The following is a 25,839-nucleotide window of genomic DNA, read 5'->3' on the forward strand; positions in this document are numbered from 1 at the left end:
TTAAAAATGGGAAGTGAAAGGGCCTCATAAGTGGAATAGCCTAGGGCCTCTTTTCATCTAAATCCGGCCCTGTCTGTAGTTGACTTGTTTTGAGAAGAAAAATTTGTTAAAAAAGAAACACTATTCCCCCCTTATGTTTGCTACCTCTTTCTAGTTGCTTTTATGTATCCTGTTACCAAATATGGTCTTTCCTACAGTCATATGCTGAAAAAACTGACCCATGTGAAATGCTATAAATATGTAACATAGAAACATAGAAGATGACGGCAGAAAAGGGCTATAGCCCATCAAGTCTGCCCACTCTGCTTACCCACCCCCTGTCTATGCCCTAATGACCCAATTTCCTTATCTTGACCCTCATAGGGATCCCACATGGGTATCCCATTTATTCTTAAAGTCTGGCACGCTGTCTGCCTCGATCTGCCTGCAGTACTCTGAATGAAGGGAACATTTCTTTGGCCATACAACTGCATGTGTGTTCTTTTCTTTCTCATGAGATGCACCCCCCCCCCCCCCCCCCCCGATGCATCGGTACCAGAGACGAGAGCGTATGTGTGTGAGGCAGTATTGGGATCTGAACCTTTTCAAGCAGAGAATGTGAATTCCTTTGCCAATGTATCAACATCCCCCCCCCCCCCCATTATACCGGTCCTAACCTGGTCTCAAGTTCAGGACCATTTTGTAGAATTGTTCATCTATAGTACTGTTAGAGTAGGCCGGTTTTTAAAAAAAAACAACATAATCAAGAAAACGATGCAGCAGAAAACCGACACTTTATTTACCCTATGGACGTTTGAGAAAAGTCTACACATGGGCTCTCAATTAGAAGGTTCCAGAAACAGGCTACTGTCTGGCAGCATAGCAAGTTTTTTAAAGACACAAATCCTTTTCCAAGTTCAAGCATCGTATATTTTTTTTTTTTCTTCTATGAGTCAAAGCACAAATATTTCTCTTCCCACTTGGCCCCTCCATTGGCACATCTCCCAGGAATTCCTCCTGCAGGTGACGGGGATGCCTAGGGTCAGAATCCAGCATCTGCAGCGGGAGAGGGGGGGGGGGGGATGGAGAGAGAGTTAGGCTTCGCAAACTTCCTCCAGTACAGTGGAGAGGCCCAGAAAATACTGAGCTCCGGCTACTCAAAGTCTTTGCTTTCAGGAGCAAGGAGCAATCATCCCGCTTTCCTTCCACTGACAGAAGCCTCCCGTTACATAGCTACAGGGACGGTACAGAATAGTCTAGGAGATGAGGAGTTGTATGGTTGCAGGTTCAAACCCAGCACTGCTCCTTGTGACCTTGGGCAAGTCACTTAACACTCAGGTATGTTAGATTGTGATTCCACTGGGACAGATAAGGACAAATACTTGAGTATCTCAATGTAAACCACTTAGGCTATAACTTGCCCCTATTGCGGCTTGATAAAGTGCGTGTGTGTGTGTGTGGGGGGGGGGGGGTGTTAGTTTACACAAAAAATGTTCGATCTGTAAGATGAGACTCGAATCATTTCAAAACTCGTCAGGAGACACCAACAAAAGACAGCCAGTTTAGCAAAAGCTAATGATGAAGCAGATCTAATGGTCCTGCCAGGTCTAATGATACAGCCCTGGTTGGCTTCCTGCAAACCAAAGACAAAATGTGACGATACAATGAACTGTGGCATGATTTGGCACATTAATTTATAAAAATGTTTCTACCCAGGCCAACAGTTCACAACAGAAATAGGAAGTTATAAATAGCTAAGCATCAACAGTACACATGTAGGTGATCCTAGAGGTGGAGGTTGGGTAGAGCTGGGATGGTCCTGGCAGATAACATAAGAATAGCTACACTAAATCAGATTGATCTAGCCCAGTCCTGCTTCGAATTGTAGCCAATCCAAGTTACAAGTATCTGGCAGAATCCAAAATAGTAGCAACATTCTAGAACCCCAAAGAGTAGCAACGTTCTAGAACCCCAAAGAATAGCAGGGTTCCGGAATCCCAAAGAGCAGCAACATTCCATGCTACCGATCCAGGGCAAGCAGTAGCTTCCCTCATGTATGTCTCAATAGCAGACCACGGACTTTTCCTCCAGGAACTTGTCCAAACCTTTTCTATATCCAGGTATGCTAACCGCTGTTACCACATCCTCTGCCAATGAGCTCCAATGCTTAACGATTAATTGGGAAAAATATCTCCTATTTGTTTTAAAAGTATTACCATGCGACTTCATATTTACCTACTCCATAGCACTCAGGATTTTGTGGGCCTCCTCTCAGCAGCCTCTTTTCCAAGCTGAGGAGCCCTAGCTTCTTTAGCCTTTTCTCATTTGAGAGGAGTTCCATCCCTTTTACAATTTTGATCACCCTTCTTTGAATCTTTTTTTAAAAATTCCGCTATGTCTTTTTTTTGAGATACTGCGACCGGAATCGCACACAGTACTCAAGGTAAAGACACACTATGGAGTGATTCAGAGGCATTAAAAATTCTACCAAACGCTCACCTGGGCAGAAAGGTTAGGTTTTTGTTGGCCGAATGTCGGCACTTCAGCGGCCAAGCGCCGACTCTGCCTCTGGAACGCCCCCAACGTAGCCGACTTTGACTGAGGAACTTTGCTGACTATTAGCAGACAGCTCCGACCAAGCCATGTCACCCCTCAGCGGATGGCTAAATGGCTTTGGACATTGGGTCCTTCAAATTCTATTTTGCAAATAATATAAAATGTTCGCTTGCCAACAATCACAATCCATGGGAAACATAGAAACATAGAAATAGACGGCAGATAAGGGCCACGGCCCATCTAGTCTGCCCACCCCAATGACCCTCCAAAGCAGTGGTCTCAAACTCGCGGCCCGGGGGCCACATGAGGCCCGCCAGGTACTATTTTGAGGCCCTCGGTATGTTTATCATAATCACAAAAGTAAAATAAAAGATCATATGTCTCTTTAGCTTTAAATGACATTATTATTATTAAGACTTAGCCAAAAGGAAAGATTTATAAACTATAAAGAGTTTTACCTCATGAAAAATTGTCATTTCTTTAATAAGACATTAACTATTTTTTCTGAGGCCCTCCAAGTACCTTCAAATCCAAAATGTGGCCCCGAAAAGAGTTTGAGTTTGAGACCACTGCTCCAAAGGGACTTTCAAATAAAGGCTGGAAGACCCACTCATCCTTTTCATAGGGTGGCATTAATGTTCTGAAGCTACAGAGGTAACCCTCCTCCTCAGTTAAGTTTAGAAATGCTGTACCTGGCGAGCTGGTTTAAAGAAAATAAAAAAAAAAAATAAAAAAAAGCGACAACCAGCACGGAAACTGTGACGGGGCATCAACGGATTCTCTCCTTCTTCTGTCTCCTCATTGCCCTTTCCCAAGCTCCAGTCCTCGACTGCTGTCACCATCCTCATCCCAGATCCTCTCCCTCCTGCCTCGCTGTGGCTATGTCATAATTCATCTCACTTTTCCCCTCACGCCAATCGAGAAGCAAAGTGAAGCCCGGCAGAAAGTGGCATGAGCTCTACCGGTGCCAGGTGCGCTGAAGCTCTGCCTTAGTGGTGCAACTCAGATTTGCTAAGGGGGACCCTTGTAGGGCTGGGGCTCCAGCCAGTTTGCTGACCCTTCTGACCCCATGGCTCCTTCTCAGGTCCCTCCTACTCCTCAGTAGACCTCCCTTTTTTAATTCTTTTCCCTCTACTCCCTCCCGGCAATTTTCTATCCTCCATGGCTTTTGCCCAGCTCCACACTTTCTTCTTCCTGCCCTATATAGGACACCCCAAGAAATATTCAGTTCTTGCTTAAAAAATGTTCACAAAGCGAAGTCAAATCTTTTTTTTTTTTTTTTTTTAATCTCTAGAAAAGAAAGTGATGTAATTGCAGGTAAACAATAAAAATTTTCCTTGATTTACTCATGAAACAAAGGATATCCACGAAAATGTGTATTCTAACTGAGGAATAAATTAGGACACCCCCACATATCCTCCCACTTACAATGGCTCAAATTACACACAGGTGATTAGGACATTGTTACTCAGCATTTTAAAGGAGGTTTGCCCTACTTAAACCTCAGACATTTAGTTTGGTGTGCTCATGACTGCTGCGGTGAGAGTGAACACCACGGTGAGATCAAAGGAGCCTGTCTGAGGCCTTCAGAAAGAAGATTGCATGTAGCAGCTTATAAGCCTGGTACGGGATTTTAAAAGATCGCAAAATAATTTGACATTAGTCATTCCACGGTGCGGAAAATAGTGTGCAAGTGGAAGACTTTGGCATCGATATGTGAACATTTCTTAAGAAAGAACTGAATGTTTCATGGGGTGTCCTAATTTTTTCACATGACTGTATAATGAGATCCTGCATATGGAGCAAAATGCATACATTTATTGAGCTACTAAACTAACCCCGGCAGAAGTTTCTACCGTGGCCCGGAATGCTAAATACTCCAACGCTCATGGAAATCCTATGAGTGTTGGAGCAGCATCGGAGCTTTCAGCGCTTCAGGCTGAGATAGAAATTTCTACTCTGGCTTAGTAAAAGAGGGTCTAAGTTTTTAGTTTTTTAAGATTCAAAATAAAAAAGCCATTTTCATTCTGGACGGTGTTATTATAGAAAATGAAATACAGTTTCTTGTTTAACCCCCCCTTTGTACAAAACCGTAACACGGTTTTGAGCGTCAGCTGCGGCGGTAACAGCTCTAGCGTTCATAGCTGTGCTACGGTTTTGTTAAAGGGGGGGGGGGAAATTGATTTCAGGTGTTGCTATTTTACGATTTTAAATATACAGTACTCCCCCGCAAAGTCGCGGTTCAGAGTTCACGGCTCCAGTCGTTTGCGGGGGTTTTTTCCCTCCGCAATTACAGTATTTAGAAAAATATCTTCCGTCTGCCTCTTCCGGGACCCGGGACCCCCGCCGTGCGCATCCTCCGGCCCCGCCACACCACCAATCCGCTCTGCCTGACCTGCGATCCCCGGCCTGGGTCGGAGACGCAAGCGCCACCGTCCGCATCGGCAGGTGCAGCAGCCGCCGCCCCTGCGGCCCTCTTCCTACCTCCAATAATCACGGTTTTTCACAATTTGCGGTCACTCCAAGAACATAAGCCCCGCGAATTTCGGGGGAGTACTGTATTTGCTTATGGCCCGTTTGAGCGTGTTTTAATATTGTTCTCCTATTTGTTTTATTTTATGATGTTAATTATGTAACCCGTGCTGAGAGAAAAGGGGCAAAAAGAAGTGAATTTCTCTGTGAAACATGAAGAAACTGCTACTGTACCTGGGTTCTCCTCAGACTGGTTGAAGCCACAGATCTGGCAAATGCTACGAACCCACTTGTTCATCTCTTCCTCTGTTTCCGCCACCAGGTAGAAGGTCCGGTCGCTCGTCTTGATATCAAACACGTAGCTGTCCTGCAGCTCTTTCTTGTCGAAGGTCAGCCCGGCGTCCACCTGCTCGCAGGCACCGAGGTTGATCACGCGAATAGGCCTTTTGGAACGGTCATTCTTGTAGTACTCCAAGACGTCTGGGTCTCCGCTCATCCGCCCACTGCGCAAGATAAACCAGCGCTTCTTCCATGCCTGAAAAGCGAGAGCAGAAATGTTTTGTGACTCGACTGCGAAGACACATAACATCCTATAGATACAGGAATTCTACTGATCAGCTACAGAACTCCATTCTCATTAAGGATTCCTGCCAACAGTGGTATAGTAAGCGGGGGTGGTGATCCGCCCTGGGTGCCATGTTGGTGGGGGGCAGCAGAACCTCCCCTCCTCTCCTCCCCCGCCTCTTCCCACTCCTCTCCTCGCTAAGTGCACGCAGTGGCATAGTAAGGGGAATGTGGGGGGAGGGGGGCAGTCTGCCCTGGGCGTGGTCTTCCTCGGGGTGCTCGCACCCCTCCTGCTTTCTGCCTTCCTGCCACGTGCATGCCCCTTTCCCTTCCCTCCCCCTGTACCTTTTCATCTTTGGCACGAGCAACCACAAAGTAGCTGCTCGCGTCGGTGTCGACGCTCTCTGATGTATCTTCTGGGACCCGTGCTTAGGTGACGTCAGAGAGTGCTAAAGCTGCCGCGCTGAAGATAAAAAGGTACAGAAGGGAGGGAAGGAATGTGTGCACGGCAGGAGGGGGCGGGGAAGAGGGCAGGAGAGGGGCACCACTGCCCCGGGTGCCGCTCACCCATGCTCCGCCCCTGGCCCCCCCTTCCCTATACCTCAAGTTGTTCACCGCCGCAAGAAACAACTTCAACATGCTCCACAGCTCTCCTGCTGATGCCACTTCCGGGTGCTGCGCAAAGGAAGTGGCATCAGAAGGAGAGCCGATAGGGGTCGCGAGGAGCGCGTTGAGGTCGTTTCTCGCGGCGGTGAACAACTTGAGGTAAGGGGGAAGGGAGGAGGGGGTGCCTCTCGCCCTCGCTACGCCCACTGCCTGCCAGGGCCATCCGGAAAGCCCCGTGACAGCACGGTTTGACTCTCGGACGCCCAAAGTGCGGGACATACCCACACCAAGATGGCATCCAGCAAAGGGCGCTCTGCACAGAGTGCCCTTGGATGAAGGCTGCCGCGCCTACATTTGGGCACCGGCGTTAATGCCTGCTGAAAATGCTGGCGCCTAATTTTTGACAGCTGAGCACGCCTATGACAACATTCTATAACATCACTTGTAGGAAAGCCCCCACCTGACCCGGCCATACACTTCCCATAGCCACCCCCCCTTTGAGATGCACATTTTAAAATGTAGGCACGGACGTTAGAGAGCAGCGTTTAGGGCAGAGGCCCAAAAATCTAAATTGTTGTCAATTATTGATTGTCGACGCCTCACCATCTCGTTAATTCGTCTAATTAATTACCCAACTCTGGGCAACCTCTATAGCAGTGGTTCCCAGCCCTGTCCTGGAGGACCACCAGCCAGTCAGGTTTTCGGGATAGCCCTAATGAATATGCATAAGAGATTTGCATATCATGGAGGTGGCAGGCATGCAAATCTGTTTCATGCATATTCATTAGGGCTATCCTGAAAACCTGACGTGCTGGTGGTCCTCCAGGATAGGGCTGTGAATCACTGGGATTTGTGCTTTCCAAGGCCACCCCACCCGCAATAATATGATAACTCTGTCTTTCATTCCATACGCCGAAAACTCCTCATTCTCTGTATCAGTTGCATCAGCCCCAGGGGTTCTGAAGATATCAACACTTGACCCCCTTCTATCCTCGGTTCATTTTCTCTAGGAAAACTCTCCAGTTTACTCCATCTCCAGTGTTCTCCTTAAATCACTCCTAAACTCTGAAATCCAGAAAAGTCACATGTCTGCCCAAGACCTTAAATTTTCACAAATTTGGTGGTGGTGGAGGGAGAGACAATTAGAAATAAGAATATAAGAATAGCCTTACTGGGTCAGACCAATGGTCCATCAAGACCAGTAGCCTGTTCTCACGGTGGCCAATCCAGGTCCCTAGTACCTGGCCAAAACCCAAGGAGTAGCAATATTTCAGAGCTGAGATTGTGATGTCATAATACCTCAGAGCCAGCCTCAGCAGTGATGTTACAATGGCTTCATTGTTCTACACTTGGCACACGTAAGAGCATAAAAACAGCCATACTGGGTTAGACCAATGGTCCATCAAGCCCAGTAGCCTGTTCTCACAGTGGCCAATCCAGGTCCCTAGTACCTGGCCAAAACCCAAAGATTAGCAGCATTCCAGAATCCCAAAGAGTAACAAAAGATTCTAGAACCCCATAGAGTAGCAACATTCCATGCAGAATCTCAAAGAATAGCAAGATTCCGGAATCCCAGAGAGTAACAAGATTCTAGAATCCCAAAGCGTAACAAAAGATTCTAGAACCCCATAGAGTAGCAACATTCCATGCAGAATCTCAAAGAATAGCAAGATTCCGGAATCCCAGAGAGTAGCAACATTCCAGAGCTGAGATTGTGATGTCATAATACCTCAGAGCCAACCTCAGCAGTGATGTTACAATGGCTTGATTGTCCTATACTTGGCAAATGTAAGAATGTAAGAATAGCCTTACTGGGTCAGACCAATGGTCTATCTAGCCTAGTAGCCCGTTCTCACTGTGGCCAATCCAGGTCACTAATACCTGGCCAAAACCAAAGGTGTAGCAATATTCCATGCTACCAATACAGGGCAAGCAGTGGCTTCCCCCATGTCTTTCTCAATAGATCCTCCTAGAGCAGTGGTTCTCAACCAGAACATCAAAACACATTGGTGTGTCATCAAGAGCTGGGAAGTGTGCCACCAAAAGTCTGACAGATGCTTCGTGAGCACTTTCCTTAACCACCATGTGTGCAGTAGGTTGGGGAGAAATGAGAATCAGGAAGTCAGCTTAGTGGCACCCGGTGTGATGGTGCCCCCCCTCTTATCCGCTCCCCCTGCTCCATCCCCGTCCCTTCCCCCATATTTGTTGAGCACTCTGGCGTGAGCAGCGTCTCTAACTTGCTGCCCACGCTGGCGTTGGCTCTCCCTATAATGTCACTTCCTAGTCGTGGGACCCCGAAGTAACATTGGAGGGGGAGCGTCGAGGCTGGCGGGGAATTGAAGGTGCGCGTGTGTGCGTGAAATAATATATAGGGTTTTTAATTTGTTAAGCTGTAGACTGTAGTGTCCAGTATGTCATACCTTTGAACATTGTCTATCAGTTACATCAAAACAGCAAAGTTGAGAACCACCGATATACCAAATTACATTACATTAGTGATTTCTATTCCGTCATTACCTTGCGGTTCAAGGCAGATTACATAAGCATTGTCATATTACTAAATAAATAAGGCGGCTAACATAGTTGTCATGATATTTGGAAATATATAAGGAGTAGATTGAACATTTTTTTTTTTTTTGCTGAGATAATCTGGTTGTGTTATATAGGTTTTATGTATGTTTTGAATGAGCTAAGGACAGTACTGGATAGACTTTCCCAGTCTGTGTCCCATATGTGGTAATTTGGTATAGGATGGGCTGGGGAGGGCATTAATGAGAACTTCACTAACTTGGAATATGAGGACGTTACTGGCCAAACTTTATGGTAGATATCCTGCAGATAGGATAGGCTGGAGTGAGCTGGGACGGCAACATCAGCATTTGGAACCTAGGACAATGCCAGGTGGACTTTATAGTCTGTGACCCAGAAATATCAAAGAAGAGACAAGTTAAATTAATCATGTATTTTAAACGGGTATAACTAATGGGCAGACTGGATGGACCGTTCGGGTCTTTATCTGCCATCATTTACTAAGTAGGGTTTTTGTTTCTTTTTTGAAGGTTTGTAGTCTGTGGTCGAAGAAAGCAGATTGGTAAGTTGTCTATCTAGTTTTGCTGCTCTGGTGGCTAGTAGGCTGTTGTACATTCTTCTTCGTTTGACATTTTTGGTTGTCAGGTGTGTGAATAATGTGTGGGCTCTCCTGTGTCTGGTTGATGTGGATTGAGTTAGTCGGTTGTTCCAATAGGTTGGGCTGTCTCCGTTTATAGCTTTAAATAGTAGGCAATAGAATTTGAAGTGTACTCTTGCTTGTATTGGGAGCCAGTGTGAGTCGTGGTAGGCCTCTGTAATGTGGTCGTATTTTTTCAACGAGTAGATGAGCCTTAGGGCTGTGTTTTGTATTGTTTTCCTTCTCTTTCCTCCCAAATTTTATTTAAAGTGATACTTTGGAATCCGAACTTAATCCGTTCCAGAACCCCGTTCGAGTTCCAAGGCAATTTTTCCCATTTAAATCTGTTCCCGGGTCCCACAAACTCAAATTTTAACAGTAAATACGCTGTTTTTTAATAATAATAATAACTTTATTCTTCTATACTGCCATAGTCGAAAGACTTCTAGGCGGTTCACATTCGAAGAAGGCTGGACAATCAGTGAATTACAGGATGCAAGAAGTGAGGGTTATATAAGAAATAGGTAGAGGACAGCAAATTACATCGAAGTAGATAGAGGGAGAATATATCATTGTGAGTGGAGAGGCTTCTAAGGGTAAAATATTAACAAATAATTATACTACAGTACAGCGTTTTCCTCACTACACTACACAAAGGTGAAAATCACACGAGATGCTTTCCCTACAGCTTCCGACCATGAACTGGATGACATATGTGTGGCCCAAGCGCTGGGGAAACGCACGCACGAACAACGTTCAGGGCGTTCGGATTCCGGGGCAAAATTTGCTCTAATTTTTTGTTCGGATTCCAAGTTGTTTGAGTCCTGGGGCGTTCGGATTCCAAGGTATCAGTGTATTTTAAAAATTTATACACTGCCTAAACCTAAGCGGTTTACAGGAAAACATACATAATGAAAACAACCTATTACAGTAAGACAAAATAGATATCACTTCGCAGCCCTCACCATCCACTTACAAGTAGAGGTCTGCACGGGAACGGGGATCACGGGAATCCCCCCTAACCCACGGGACTCCCACGGGGACCCCCCTCTAGCCAACGGGGATGGAAGGCTTTGGAAGCAGGGTTCATCCATATAATATAATGGATACGTCAGCCTTAGTAAAAGAGGGGGTTTATAAGTTAATTATCTGAACAGGAAACAAAAAAAGGGTTCCACCAAAGAGATTCCACAAGGAAAACAGCAAAAGAAACTGTGGAATTGATGATCCTGTCAGAAGTAATTGCTGCTTTTTATGAGGATGGAGGTAATTCCTTGAGGGGACAGGTGGGGACGGAGAGGATCCTGGAGGGGACGGAGAGGATCCTGATGGGGATGGGTGGAGACGGAGAGGATCCTGGTGAGGACGGTGAGGATCCTGACGGGGATGGGTGGGGACGGAGAGGATCCTTTTATAACCTACCTCAAGTTCTATCTGTACCCCTCTATCCCTTTATCCTCCAGGAACCTATCCAAACCCTTCTTGAACCCCTGTACAGAGTTCTGGCCTATCACTTCCTCCGGAAGCGCGTTCCATGTGTCCACCACCCTCTGCGTAAAAAAGAATTTTCTAGCATTTGTTCTAAACCTGTCCCCTTTCAATTTCTCCGAGTGACCCCTAGTGCTTGTGGCTCCCCTCAGTTTGAAGAATCTGTCCTTATTTACTCTCTCTATGCCCTTAAGGATTTTGAAGGTTTCTATCATGTCCCCTCTAAGTCTCCTCTTCTCCAGGGAGAACAGCCCCAGCATTTTTATGGAAAATTTTCCATACCTTTTATCAGCGACTAAGCTGATAAAAGGTATGGAAAATTTTCCATACGCTGACAGGTTAAAAATGCTGGGGCTGTTCTCCCTGGAGAAGAGGAGACTTAGAGGGGACATGATAGAAACCTTCAAAATCCTTAAGGGCATAGAGAGAGTAAATAAGGACAGATTCTTCAAACTGAGGGAAGCCACAAGCACTAGGGGTCACTCGGAGAATTTGAAAGGGGACAGGTTTAGAACAAATGCTAGAAAATTCTTTTTTACGCAGAGGGTGGTGGACACATGGAACGCGCTTCCGGAGGAAGTGATAGGCCAGAACTCTGTACAGGGGTTCAAGAAGGGTTTGGATAGGTTCCTGGAGGATAAAGGGATAGAGGGGTACAGATAGAACTTGAGGTAGGTTATAAAAGTGGTCAGAAACCACTTCACAGGTGCAGACCTGATGGGCCGCCGCGGGAGTGGACCGCTGGGCGAGATGGACCTCGGTCTGACCCAGTGGAGGCAACTTCTTATGTTCTTATCCTGGCGGGGACGGGCAGGGATGGGTTGGATTTCTGTCCCTGTGCAACTCTCTACTTACAAGTCCAACCCAACTAATTGCACAGGAAAAGGCAGCCACGAAAAGCTGAGTCTTAAGCATTCTTTTAACAAATCATGTACTTGCTCATCAACGTAAAAGGCCAGGCAATTCATTCCATAATCTCACTCCTGCTACAACAATTGTTGAAACCCTAAAAGCACTTTATCTTCAACTAGTAGTTTAGCCCTTTACATTAACGGGTGCTAGAATATATGTCTGTCTGTCTGTCTGTCTTTATTTCCGTCTCTCTCTCTCTGTCCTGCTGTCTTTCTTTCTGTCTGTCTCTGTCCCTGGCTCCCTTTGTCTGTCTGTCTGTCTTTCTGTGTCTCTCCCTGTCCCTGTGTCTTTCTTCTTTTCTTTCTGTCTGCCTTCCTCCCCCTGGTGGTAGAATATGTGTCTGTCTTTCTTTCTGTTTCTCTCCATACCCCTGTCTTTTTCTTTCTGTCTCTCTTCCTCCCGCTGTCTTTCTTTCTGTCTCTCTTCCTCCCTGGCCCCCTTTGTCTGTCTGTCTTTCTGTCTCTCTCCCTGACCCTGTGTCTTTCTTCCTATCTCCTTCCCTACTTCCCTGTCCAGCAGCCGCAGCATTCCCTCTCCCTCTATTTACCGCGAGAGGAGCCTGCACGGACCTAACAGCCCGAGCCCCCAGCAGTGTAACTTCCCGGCGGCTCCTCTCACGATCGCCGCCTTCTCCGATGCAGGAGCGGCTCTTGAGAGGAGCCGCTGCAGCGTCTTTGAGAAGTTGAAAAAAACTTTGGCCCGTCTCCGTGCTCGGCTGCGGCGGGCTACAGTTGCCGCGACCTGCAGCCTCCGTGGCCGACATCCACCTTGCCGTATTTTTTTTTTTAGTTGAAAGACGCGGCGGTGGCTCCTCTCATGATCCCCACCTGCGTCGAAAGTCCGACTCAGGCGGGGATCGTGAGAGTAGCCACCGCTGCGTCTTTCAAAGAACTGTAAGCCGCGCATGTGCACTTCCTATGGGTCGCTACAGCTCACGGAAAACGGACCCACGCGATGGGAGTGCGCATGCACGGCTTTTATTATATTAGATTCCTGAGATATCAGTGTCCTATTATCTGTTTTCACTATTGTAGGGAAGTGTTATGCCTGGTTTATCAAATCCCATCTCAAGGCATTCTGGGACTCTCATTTATTATTCTGAGCCTACCCACCTCAGCATGAGAACATTACAGGCCTAGCTAAACTAAAAAAAAAAAATTGAAAGCATAAAACTGCTACAAATCAAAGTTTTCCATTCCACAGTTAATCATATACCATGTGTCTGCAAAAAAAAAACAAAACAAAACTCCACAAAAAAAACAAAATATTCCACACATTTAAAAATTGTACAATGTCCCTCCTATCTGTGTCCTTCTCTTCAACTGCCAACTCCAGACTCCGTCGCTTCTGCCTTGCTGCGCTGTATGCTTGGAACAAGCTGCCCGAATCCCGAATCCCTACGGCGGGCACAAAGAGACGCACGTGAGATGTCTTAATCGGACCACAGATGCTGCATTTATTAGTCCACAAATAAGTCCAGCAGAGAGAAACTCTCTCATCAGTCGTGGTCCCAGCTAGGATCCCAGTTTCGGGGGACTAGTGAGATACTTGTCCAGCGTGTTTACTAAGAAAAACACCTACCTCATAAAAGACTTTGATAATAAAACTTCGCACAAGTATCTCACCAGCCCCCCGAGGAATCCTTTTGTCAAGATATTTACAGCAAAAGAGAAGGGGGAAAAGAGATAATTTTCTATTTGAGTAAATACAAGACAGGAACTTGGACAGGTATATATCATAAGAGGTTCCAAAGACTGACGTCTGTATAATTTATGATATGTCCACCACAAATGTACTCAAATACTCAAAAAGGAAATATGTGATATTGTATTTGAAGTAGATGTATTAATGTATACTAAAAATTCATTATTATTAATCTACATATAATTCATTAATTATCATAACGGTTAGAATCAGTTAAAAACTTGATTAAATTTGATTTCCTGCATATTAGAAAATTATCTCTTTTCCCCCTTCTCTTTTGCAGTATCTTCTGTTGCCCACCAGTGGGCGCTAGCCCTAGGCATTTCTCACTATGTGACAGGGAGTTGTGGAGGATGCACAGATTGTCAAGAAAGCTATAAAGCACTCAGAGAGTAATGACAAAGGGAACTAGCCAAAGTCAACACAGCCTAAAATAAGACAATCACAATGGCGTTTACTACTGTACCATAATGTTTATTACCCAGGTGAAACCATGACCACAAGTGTGATCCTGGGAGAGGGGGGGGGAGTACTTTCATTGATCAATGTGATACTTCCTGCCATTGCCTTCCAGGAACAACGTCTACACCATGCACAGACAAAAGCACTTTTCTTTCCTGCCAGAAAAGGTGCACCTGCCAACCCACTCTTCTCATGTCACCCGCAGCTGCTAAAAACAGAAGCAGCAGTCTCTCTTGCGGTTGCTTTGCACAAATGCAGAGGGGGTGGGGGGGAGGGAAAGCTTTTTTCTCATAGGTGCCAAGCGCCAAGGACGGGCTCAGTTAATACTACAAAGAGATCATGGTTGATTTCAGCAGATACATCTGGACCACTTTGCTCCCTCCCCTACTATGCAAGCTCAATGCATAGTAAACATGAAAAAAGGTGCTTAGGACTGAAAATATATATAGGCAAACTTTACCCCTCTTTTACAAAGCCCAATAGCGAGGGCCGATGCGGTAAATGCTTCGATGCCCAAAAGGACTGAAGCGTAAGAAGCCCTTAGATGACAGTCAAAATTTTTAGGTGCTAGGGAAAATGTTCTTCTTATTTCTCCTTCCTCCCTGTGTAACTATTTTGCCTTATTTGGTTTGCTTTTTTTTTTTTTTTTTTCCTTTTTCCCAAAGCTGCGGTACCGGAATTGAATAGGCTTTGGTGCATTTGCCACGGCAGCATTGCTACCACAGCTTTGTACAAGGGGCCCTTATTTTGTTAATTTACCCCTCCCCCCTTTTACAAAACTGCGCAAGCGGTTTTTAGCGCCGGCGCGCTGAATGCTCTGCACTGCTCCGATGCTCATTGAGCAAAGCATTCAGCGCGCCAGCCTGCACTAAAAGCTGCTTGCGTAATTTTGTAAAAGGGGGGAGTTACCGTAATTAAATTTTTTGCTTTTTTTGAACCTTAGGTGTTAGGTGCCAAATATATATATATATTTTTTTATATCTTTATTCATTTTAAAGCCACAAGTGCAAGATATAATACAATCATATTACACTATAAAAGCACTTAAATACAATTACAATTGTAATCTATGACAAATATATCACCCTCCCCCCATAATTATATTCAAAAAGTACACTCAAATTAAAGAATTTTAAAAATATTTTCTAACCCTCCCTCCCACCAACCCACCCTGGACGTGTATGACCAAAGGGCAAAATCAACAATCACTCTTTGCAAAATTTTGTCAGTGGCTCCCAAATCTTCAGAAACTTCTTATAATGTCCCCGATATATGGCCATAGTACGTTCCATTTTAAAGAGGTGACACAGAGACTCCCACCCAAAGGTATAGTTCAATCTATCCCAGTTTTTCCAATTCCTTAAAATAAGCTGTATGGCAACCCCTGTCATAATAAAGAGAAGTTTATTATTATGGGCTCCTTTTACGAAGCCGCGGTAGCGGTTTAATGCTCGTAATAGCGCGCGCTAAACCGCCGGACGTGCTAGCCGCTACCGCCTCCTCTTGAGCAGGCGGGAGTTTTTCAGCTAGCGCGGGGTTAGCGCGCGATTAAAAGTCGTGCGCAGTAAAGCCGCTAACGTGGCTTCGTAAAAGGAGCCCTTTGAGATGATATTTGGCTTTTAGCGCTCATCGAAGTGCCAAATAGCATTACTATTACTTGATCCCAAATGGGTCTCCAAAATCGAAGTATCAAGGGACAATAAAATAATAAATGATCCAATGTCCCAGGTTCAAGATGGCAGTGCCAGCATCTATTACAGTGGTTCCCAACCCTGTCCTGCAGGACCACCAGGCAAATCGGGTTTTCAGGCTAGCCCTAATGAATATGCATGAAGCAAATTTGCATGCCTATCACTTCCATCATATGCAAATCTCTCTCATGCATATTCATTAGGGCTAGCCTGAAAACCCGATTGGCCTGGTGTTCCTCCAGGACAGGGTTGGGAATCACTGATCTATTAGACTTGGAACTATCTAATTTCTGTAATCTAACCGGAATCCTGGAGACTGGATTCAGAAGATTTTTCCAGCCTCAGCTGCTTAATATGCAAAAAAAATCGGTCAGCAGGTAAAAGAAAGCATATGTGAAAGGGGGACCCAGGTGGACCTGTTGGCACAATGAAGGTAAGTGGAGCAAAATCACAGCCAGCAGAATTTACAAGTAACCTATGTTTTTTTTCTCCAGCATTGCTTATCCCAGTGGTTCCCAACCCTGTCCTGGAGGAACACCAGGCCAATTGGGTTTTCAGGCTAGCCCTAATGAATATGCATGGAGCAAATTTGCATGCCTATCACTTCCATCATATGCAAATCTCTCTCATGCATATTCATTAGGGCTAGCCTGAAAACCCAATTGGCCTGGTGTTCCTCCAGGACAGGGTTGGGAATCACTGGCTTATCCAACTGCAAGGGTTCAATTGTGTTCATTAATAATAATAACAGTTTATATACCGCAGTACCGTGAAGTTCTATGCGGTTTACAATGATTAGAAAGCTGCGACAAATTGAGTGGAACTTACATAGTTGGAGATTAGTGGCTGACGGTTTAAGAGATCAGTTGTTATGGGAGAGATTGTGCCGATCAGTTACCTAGGGGTGGATATTTGAGGGGAGGGGTCAGGGCAAAATGCCAATGGCATGCAGCTCGTATTTTTGTTTTTTTATATCACAGACATGAGCTGCAAATTACTTTTACAATTTTAACTTTGGGGTCCTTTAGACTCTAGGCTCAAATTCTCAAAACCGCCTCGTCTAAAACCAATTAAAAAGCAACTAACAGAAAAGAAAAGTAGGCATCGGCAGATGCCTACTAAAAGCATGTCCAAAGAGGCGCCTACGGCTAGAGTAGGCGTGGTTTATGCCGGAAGTTGATGTAGGCGTCCTGCGGCGTCTCTATGGATGCGATTCTTGTGTAAAGTAGGTGCCAGAAATGTAGGCCTGTAAAACCCTAGCCTACATTTCCGGCGCCTACTTCAGATTTGGCCGCGATTCTGAAAACAGCGCCATTGTGTGATGGGCGCGTAAACAGTGCCGCTTCTGCAGGCGGCTGCTGCAAATGGCGCCATTTGCAGAATCCGGGTCTTAGTGCGTGCCAACAGTTAAAGTGCATCAAATGCCATGCAACCCGCTGTACCAGGCCATGGTACGCCTCACCTGGAATACTGCGTCCAGCACTAGTCACCATACATGAAGGACACAGTACTATTCAAAAGGGTTCAGAGAAGAGCGACTAAAATGGTTAAGGGGCTGGAGGAGTTGCCGAACAGTGAGAGAGATTGGAGAAACTGGGCCTCTTCTCCCTTGAAAAGAAGATATTGAGAGGGGACATGATCGAAACATTCAAGATAATGAAGGGAATAGACTTAGTAGATAAGGACAGGTTGTTCACCCTCTCCAAGGTAGGGAGAACGAGAGGGCACTCTCTAAAGTTAAAAGGGGATAGATTCGGTACAAACGTAAGGAAGTTCTTCGTCACCCAGAGAGTGGGAGAAAACTGGAACACTCTTCTGGAGGCTGTCATAGGGGAAAACATCCTCCAGGGATTCAAGACAAGATTAGCAAGTTCCTGCTGAACCAGAACGTAAGCAGGTAGGGCTGGTCTCAGTTAGGGCACTGGTCTTTGACCTTAGGGCTGTCGCGGGAGCGGACTGCTGGGTGCGATGGACCACTGGTCTGACCCAGCTGCAGCAATTCTTATGTTTTTATATTCCATTGATAGTTTTTAACAACTTGTTTGACATTTTAATGAAAAATGAATAGAAGAAATCCAAGGATTAGCAACATTCCATGCTACCGATCCAGGGCAAACAGTGAAGTTCCCTTTGTCTTTCTCAATAACAGACTATGGACTTTTCCTCCAGGAAATTGTCCAAATCTTTCTTAAAACCAGCTACGCTATCCGCTCTTATCTTTCCTCTTGTTTAGTTGGTTTAGGCTGGATAGGAGCAATGATCCAGTCAAGGCAGCCATTTTGAGAGAAGGAGGGCTGGAGTAACTGGGGGACCGCTCTTGCCCTAACTATACCTCTAGACCAGTGCTTCTCAACTCGGTTCTAGAGTACCCTCTTGCCAGTCAGGTTTTCAGGATATCCACGACGAATACGCATGAAAGAAATTTGCATATAATAGAGGTAGTGTATATCCTGACAACCTGACTGACAAGGGGGTACTCTAGGACCAAGTTGAGAAACACTGCTCAGCACCACCCAGAGGAGGCTACAGGTGGGGAAAAGGCACTTGGAGGGGGTGGAGGTGGGGGCAACTTCCATACTCAGATATTCGCTATCCATAGTACTCCAATTCAAATGGAAGTTCTAAAGAAATACTCAGTTACTCATTACCCATTGAACCCCAATCTGTCACTTTCCCCTCTTCACTATTGTATTATATTTAGACTCATTGTACGATACTGTATTAGACTTATGTATGGTGTTGTCTTTAGACTTATTGTATTGTATTATATTTAGACTCGTTGTATTATATTGTACTGTGTTGTATACACTCATTGTATTGTATTGTATGGTATTGTTTTGTCTTGTATTGTATGTTGACTTATTGTATTGTATTGTGACCTTGTTATTCGCTGAATGTCCAGCCTGCTTACAGTGTGAACCGCCTAGAAGTCACCTGACTATGGCGGTATAGAAAAATAAAGTTATTATTATTATTATTATATACAGGTGGGGAAGGGGAGGGAGAAAAAGGGAACAAAGCATTCATTTTGAGCTGCCCCTGAAAATACATGGTCATTTTTGTCCAAAACTGAAAACCCAGGGCCAAAACTGAAAATAACCTTTCGGCCAAAACCGAAAAGCAGCAGAAAATGGATTTTCGGCCCGTTTCCGTTCCAGAACCGAAACCTGGATGGCCTCTGTTCTCTGCACGCAAACTGGAGGGTGCAGCTTCCTCCATTTCTCTATTACAAGCAAATCCCTTTCCCACACTTAATATTGATTGTTTTAAGCAAAATAAAGAACAGAACACGGCAATCAAGGGGAGCATTACAGGATTAAACAACTCCTCTAATCATAGGGACTGTGAAAAGTCTGTTGACCAAATCTGGGTTATCATGTAGACCAGTGTTCTTCAACCACCGGTGCCGGTCCACAGAAATTTCCTGCCGGTCCACAGGACCAGCACATGCATCAGGCCCAAAACAGTGTTCTTCAACCGCCGGTCCATGGTGCGATGGATGTGGCGTTATCTTCGAGCCAGCTCCCTCTTCCTCACTGATTCAGTATACAAAGCCACGGGCCGTGGCTCCTACGGGCATCCTGCGCCTGAACCGGAAGCCTTCTCTCTGACGTTGCAACGTCAGAGGGAAGGCTTCCAGATGAGGCACAGGACGTGCAAGTTGCAATTAGTACTATTATGGGGGCGGGGTCTGGGGTGGACATTGGGTAGAGATGGGTGGGGTCTGGCCCACAACTTAGCCCAGTGTTCTTCAACCGCCGGTCCACGGTACGATCAATGCGGCGTTATCTTCGAGCCAGCTCCCTCTTCCTAACTGATTCAGTGCACAAAGCCACGGGCAGTGGCTCCTGCAGGCATCCTGCGACTGAGCCGGAAGCCTTCTCTCTGACGTTGCAACGTCAGCAGGAAGGCTTCCAGATGAGGCACGGGACGTGCAAGGTGCAATTAGTACTATTATGGGGGCGGGGTCTGGGGTGGAGATTGGTTAGAGATGGGTGGGGTCTGGCCCACAACTTAGCCCAGTGTTCTTCAACCGCCGGTCCACGGAATAATTCTTTTATTTCTGCCAGTCCATAGGTGTAAAAAGGTTGAAAAACACTGATGTAGACAATCAAATAGTGGCCACGTATTCTTGGAGCAGCTCCCACCTAGAGATCCGTGATACTTCATGTGATTTCTAGGTTGCTTGCTTTTCATATTGAACGTTTGATATACTATGTACCGCCAAAACAGAGAATAGATAGGAGGCATTTCTCCAGTTGGTACACATTATTTCTAGAGTGAGGGCTGTTAGGAGATAAAAAGTAGCACAGCTGAGATTTATTTGCTCACTTCAGCCATTCGTAGGGATCTAAAAATGATTCTATCTATGCTTAATTCTATTGCAGGGGTGGGCAACTCCGGCCCTCGAGGGCCAGAATCCAGTTGGGTTTTCAGGATTTCCCCCATGAGATCTGTTTGCATGCACTGCTTTCAATGCATATTCATTAGGGAAATCCTGAAAACCCGACTGGATTCCGGCCCTCGAGGGCCGGAGTTGCCCACTCCTGTTCTATTGCAATATTGTTGCATGTTCTCTTTCCAGAAAGGTTGAATTAGGAGGAAATCGCGTAGCACTGGGGTGTCAAAGTCCCTCCTCGAGGGCCGCAATCCAGTCGGGTTTTCAAGATATCCCCAATGAATATGCATGAGATCTATTAGCATACAATGAAAGCAGTGCATGCAAATAGATCTCATGCATATTCATTGGGGAAATCCTGAAAACCCGACTGGATTGCGGCCCTCGAGGAGGAACTTTGACACCCCTGGCGTAGCATATTGGTTGACCTGGTGCCAGCTCTCCACCTCTTCCAAGGTGGCCCAATGCACCCAGTGTGCCAATAAGTACAAGGACCGGATTATTGATTTGTGCAATTGTTATATCATCAAATGATCCAAAGATATCATGGCGTTGTACAATGTAGCCTGGCTGACTGGAAGGAGCAGTTGAGTTCTCAACAGAATCTGACATACCACACCATACAATTTCTTACGTCCCGCAAGTTTCAACAAGGATTCATTGCGATTTACAATAAGATCCCTAGATACAATATGATTCCAAGTTATGGAGATTGTTTATTCTTTGTTGAAAGCTCCTACACCGCTACTAATGACACCTAACACCTACCTGAAAAGTAGGCATGGTTAGGGGCAGAGAATAGTTCTGGTAAACTTAGGCTCGAAAACCTGGCCTATATACTGGCACCTAACTCTAGGACACCTAGCAATGCCTAAGGATACCTATGTAGGACGCCTAGAGGTTGATTGACAATGGTGCCGATCGGTGCCTAAGTGCAGTGGGGTACATAGGGGGGGGCGAGGGGGGCAGTCCACCCTGGGTGCCATGATGGTGGAGGCCCCTCCTCCTTGCCGCCCCCCATCTCTTCCCACTCCCATCTCACCACGTGCACGCCCCTCCTTCCCTTCCCCCATATCTCTAGTTGAAGTTGTAGTTCGTGGCGGTCAACAACGTGCTCCTTGCGATCCCTTCGGCTCTCCCACTGGCGTCATTTCTGGGTGCTGTGCATAAGAAGTGACATCAGAGAGAGAGCCGACGGGGTTGCGAGGAGCACGTTGTTGACCGCCGCTAGCAACAACTTCAACGACAGGTAAGAAGGGAGGGGAGGTGCGTATACGGCAGGTGGGATCTGGGAAGGAGCGGGGGAGGGGGGCGGAGACAAAGGCAGGGGTGCCACTGCCCCAGGCACCCTTCACACTCGCTACGACACTGCCTAAATGTTAGGCGCAATTGGGCGCCATTTATAGAATCAGGCCCAGATGGACCTATGGCCTAAGACAGGGGTGGGCAACTCCGGTCCTCGAGGGCCGGAATCCAGTCGGGTTTTCAGGATTTCCCTAATGAACATGCATGCGATCTATTTGTATGCACTGCTTTCAATGCATATTCATTGGGGGAATCCTGAAAACCCGGCTGGATTCTGGCCCTCGAGGACCGGAGTTGCACACCCCTGACCTAATTAAGTCTGTAAATGTATACAAAGCCTGCTCTACTAGAGAGGGGTCCAAAATTTTGTGCTGGATAGAAAAGACTTGCTCTCGATTCTTATTAACCTTGTTGGGATAGAGGGCACTTGAGCACAATCAATGCTCTAAGAGAATTCACACTTGTTACCTAGTGCCAGGTGTGCAATCAGTTCATGGGAACTTTTTAACCAATCAATAGAAAGTTCTCCTGGGTGTGTCCTAGCATGCTAAGCCGGACTATCCCACAAACATCATCGTGCTCACCTTGGAACTGTTAAGTAAATTTTTTCGTGTATAAATTCTTTTTTTATACATGTATAAAATGGTACCCAAAGTGCCACGTGCAAAACAAGAATTAAGAATTCAAAAACATTAAATAATGGGAAATCACTCTGAAGAACGGTCCGCTTTGTGGTCAAAAATGAAAATCAATAATAATCATCAAACATTTTATTTGACTTCCTTACACATCCAGGGTGGGTGGGGGAGGGGAATATATTATTGTTTGGTATACTTAATTATATATATTATTAAAATTGGATATGTACTTCTTCTATTAATTATGGGGAGGGGGGAGAAAATGATTGCTTTTTGAATTATTTGTGTATTTAAAGTGTGTTCTGTATAGTGTTTATGTTTAAATTCATGGTATGGCACTGTTAACATTTGAAAATTAATAAAGATTTATTAAAAAAAAAAAAAAATCATCATCAAACTTAATAATTCAGCCATTTGGTCACTGGGACTTATCTTGAAGAAAACCGCCTGCGTCTGCCACATAAAGGAGGGAGGGCCTCATCTGACCGCACAAGAATTTCCACACTGGGTCACCCTATGAACTTTGCTGCCGTCTGATGCTGGTACAAGGTGATCCTCCTGGAAGTTCACCCTTGAACTAAACATACATTTGTACTTATGACTCCCACAGATCTTGTTCTATTACATTATCCAGACATGTTGAAATACTTTAGGATTATTCATTTATTATAGATATATTTTTTACATTCAATGAGGGTGAGTCAAGTCACAAGACTTTATTCAACGCAGATAATTTTCCATAGGCAGAGAGCAATACAAATTCTTTTTTTAATCAGTCCCATAGCCTTAAAGGGGTGGTTTTGCAGAGTAGTAGAACAACATCTCTCTCCGTTACAAAGAAATTTGAGTTCTTTCAGCTGTATTCATCTCAGAGAAAAACAGGATCTCTTGTAGGTTGCAATAGCTGTGATATCTCTAAATACAGAACAAAGGATCTGGGAGAAATATTTAATGGCATTGCTTAATAGGCAGGCTCTGCAAAATTTAACTATTGTAGAGATTTAACCCTCCCCCCCCCAAAAAAAAACAAAAAACCCAACAACTTCATCAATTTAGATTTCAAATTGACCATCAGGTACCAAAGCTATACCCACAGTACCGGGTATAGCTTTGGATTCTTGCCCAGAAATAGATAAGAAGAAAATAAAAAAATTTAAATTGAATCAGGTTGGGCAGACTGGATGGACCATTCGGGTCTTTATCTGCCGTCATCTACTATGTTACTATCTTACACAATTCCTTAGAAGGAAAATCACCCAACTTCATCTTTTTATTTAAGTATAACTTAAGTGGTTTACATTCGGGTACTCAAGTATTTTTCCCTGTCTGTCCTGGTGGGCTCACACACTGCCTAATGTTATCTGAGGCAATGAGGGGATTAAGTGACTTGCCCAGGGTCGCAAGGAGCAGCGTGGGATTTGAACCCACAACCTCAGGGTGCTGAGGCTGCAGCTCTAACCACTGCGCCACACACTCCCCCATCAGTTCAAAATACTTTTTGTCATATATTTTAATAGCACCAAACGTCAGTCACATTAGTTTATCACTCTTGAGTTAACTTATAAATAAGACCTTATTTTAGCTAGGACTAGCTTAATAGGCATACATGACTAGCTTCCAGGTTTAGCTGGAGATTAAAGAAGTTTGCATGAACAAAGCCAGAATCCCTAGGCCAGTATCATCGCACTGTTCTTCAGGAAATTGTCCAAACCTGTCTTAAAACCAGCTACACTATCCGCTCTTACCACAACCTCTAGCAATGCGTTCCAGAGCTTAACTATTCTCTGATTCTATTGTTAATTTTTTTTTCTAAGAATCTCCTTTAAAAGATTGTGGACTAAATATATTGGAAGTATAAATGAATAACCAAAACACTGATTTAAGTGGAATTGGTTTATAAGTTTTCTTTTTAATAACTTATGTTAATCTGAATACAAGTAATGTATTGCTTGTTTGTATTGATAAAATTGAATAAATAAATAATTCGAAAAAAAAAACTATTCTCTGATTCTCTCATTTCCTCTTCCTTCCACCTTTGCTGATATGTGGAATACAGCTAGTCTGGGCTTCCACAAAGGTATTTTTACAGTCCTAACCTTTGCAACTGATCCTTTTAACTTCTTTTTAACCATTTTCCTCATTTTATAATAGTCCTGGGCCCTTAGCTTGGGTTTTCAGAATAAAGAGATCTTGTGAAGTTAGTAGGAGCAGTTTCCAAATAGCTTGCACAGTCACAAACTGCCCCAGCATGTGAACTTGTGTATTTTATGCAGATCTGAAAAGGTAATTTACGCAACATGCTAGGAAGTTCTTTTTTACCCAGAGGGTGGTGGACACATGGAACGCAACATGCGTTAGTAGGAGCAGTGGTCTCCAACTCAAACCCTTTGCAGGGCCACATTTTGGATTTGTAGGTACTTGGAGGGCCGCAGAAAAAATAGTTAATATCTTATTAAAGAAATTACAATTTTGCATGAGGTAAAACTCTTTATAGTTTATGAACTTCTCGCACCCCCCCCTCCCCAAAGGCCTGCATGTTCCCCTCTCTTTGCAGTGTCCTCCATCTTCCCCCTGGCCTTCCGGTCTTAGTTTCAGCTAATTACCGCAGCCTGCAGAGACGATCACCGGTGCTGTAGCGTTCCTTGCAGGCTGCCATCGGCCTCTGCAGCACGTTCCCTCTGCCGCGATCCTGACCCTCCTCTGACGTCAGGGGCAGGATCGCGGCAGAAGGAACGTGCTTCTGAAGATGATGGCAGCCTGCAAGGAACTCTACAGCACCGGTGATCCTCTCTGCAGGCTGCGGTAATTATCTGAAGGTAAGAGTGGGAGGCCAGGGGGGAAGCCGGAGGACACTGCAAAGAGTGGGCAGCACTAGTACAGACTGCGGGCCGCAAAATAGTACCTGGCGGGCCGCATGTGGCCCCCGGACCGCAGGTTTGAGACCACTGCTTTAGAGTGAAAATTAGCCTAAAGTATGTGTGCAAAAAGTGACCACGTGGAGGGGCATAATCAAAACAAATGTCTAAGTCGAATTTAGTCGTATGGTGCTAAATGCCCAAAGTCAGCAGTGGGAAAATGCCCATTCTCGAAAAATACGTCTAAAATATTTTTTTCCCCAAAAGTCGTCTATCTGGATGTCCGGGTTATTGTTCATCCAGACCACCAGTACGTCTATCTTTATACCACATTTTCAACCAAAATTTCGTCCAAGTCACAAATACCCAGAACAAGACCATTTGGGCATGGAAGGGGCCAATCTTGTAAAGGCTTGTGTGCCGGCAGTGTGCAATCGCTGCATGCACCTGGCCCTTCCCTTCCTGGAGTTGTGGCGGCAGCGGGGGATAATTAGATGGAGCTGGCGGGTGGCGGGGCCGGTGGCGGACCAGGTGGTGGGTCGGCTTTGGGGGAGGGAGGAAGGGGGTAGGACAAAGGCTGGAAGGCAGTGAGGGGGAGGGGGTTCGAACTCAGGACATAGCAGGAAGGGAGGGAGGAAGGGGGCACTAACTTGGATTAAAAACTGGCTGGAGCATAGGAAACAGAGAGTGGGGGTAAATGGACAATACTCAGACTGGAAGAGTGTCACCAGTGGGGTGCCGCAGGGCTCGGTGCTTGGACCCGTGCTTTTCAATATCTTTATAAATGATCTGGACATTGGTACGACAAGTGAGATGATTAAGTTTGCGGATGATACGAACTTATTCAGAGTAGTGAAGACACAGGGGATTGCGAAGATCTACAAAGTAACATAATCAAGCTTGAGAAATGGGCAAAGTGATGCATGTTGGTAACAAAAATCTCATGCACAAATACAGGATGTCCGGGGCGGTACTTGGAGAGACCTCCCAGGAAAGAGACTTGGGAGTTCTGATCGACAAGTCGATAAAGCCGTCTGCACAA

At 45.4% G+C, this 25,839-nt stretch overlaps 1 protein-coding gene across 2 annotated transcripts in view; it reads right to left on the minus strand.

Moving 5' to 3' along the window:
• Positions 1 to 25,839, minus strand: part of GAB2 (GRB2 associated binding protein 2) — a 193,818-nt gene that overhangs the window by 48,487 nt on the left and 119,492 nt on the right. Inside the window, exons 1-2 of one of the 2 annotated variants that reach the window (XM_033950611.1) lie at positions 13,019 to 13,037; positions 5,242 to 5,542 (exon numbers count right to left, since the gene is read on the minus strand). In XM_033950611.1, the coding sequence (XP_033806502.1) occupies positions 5,242 to 5,503 (262 nt within the window). In that variant the 5' untranslated portion in view covers positions 5,504 to 5,542; positions 13,019 to 13,037. Of the gene's footprint in view, positions 1 to 5,241; positions 5,543 to 13,018; positions 13,038 to 25,839 lie in introns of those variants that run through there. The other variant, XM_033950610.1, reaches the window with a different exon arrangement.

This window comes from Geotrypetes seraphini, chromosome 6 (genome assembly GCF_902459505.1).
Source record: "Geotrypetes seraphini chromosome 6, aGeoSer1.1, whole genome shotgun sequence".
NCBI lineage: Eukaryota > Metazoa > Chordata > Amphibia > Gymnophiona > Dermophiidae > Geotrypetes > Geotrypetes seraphini.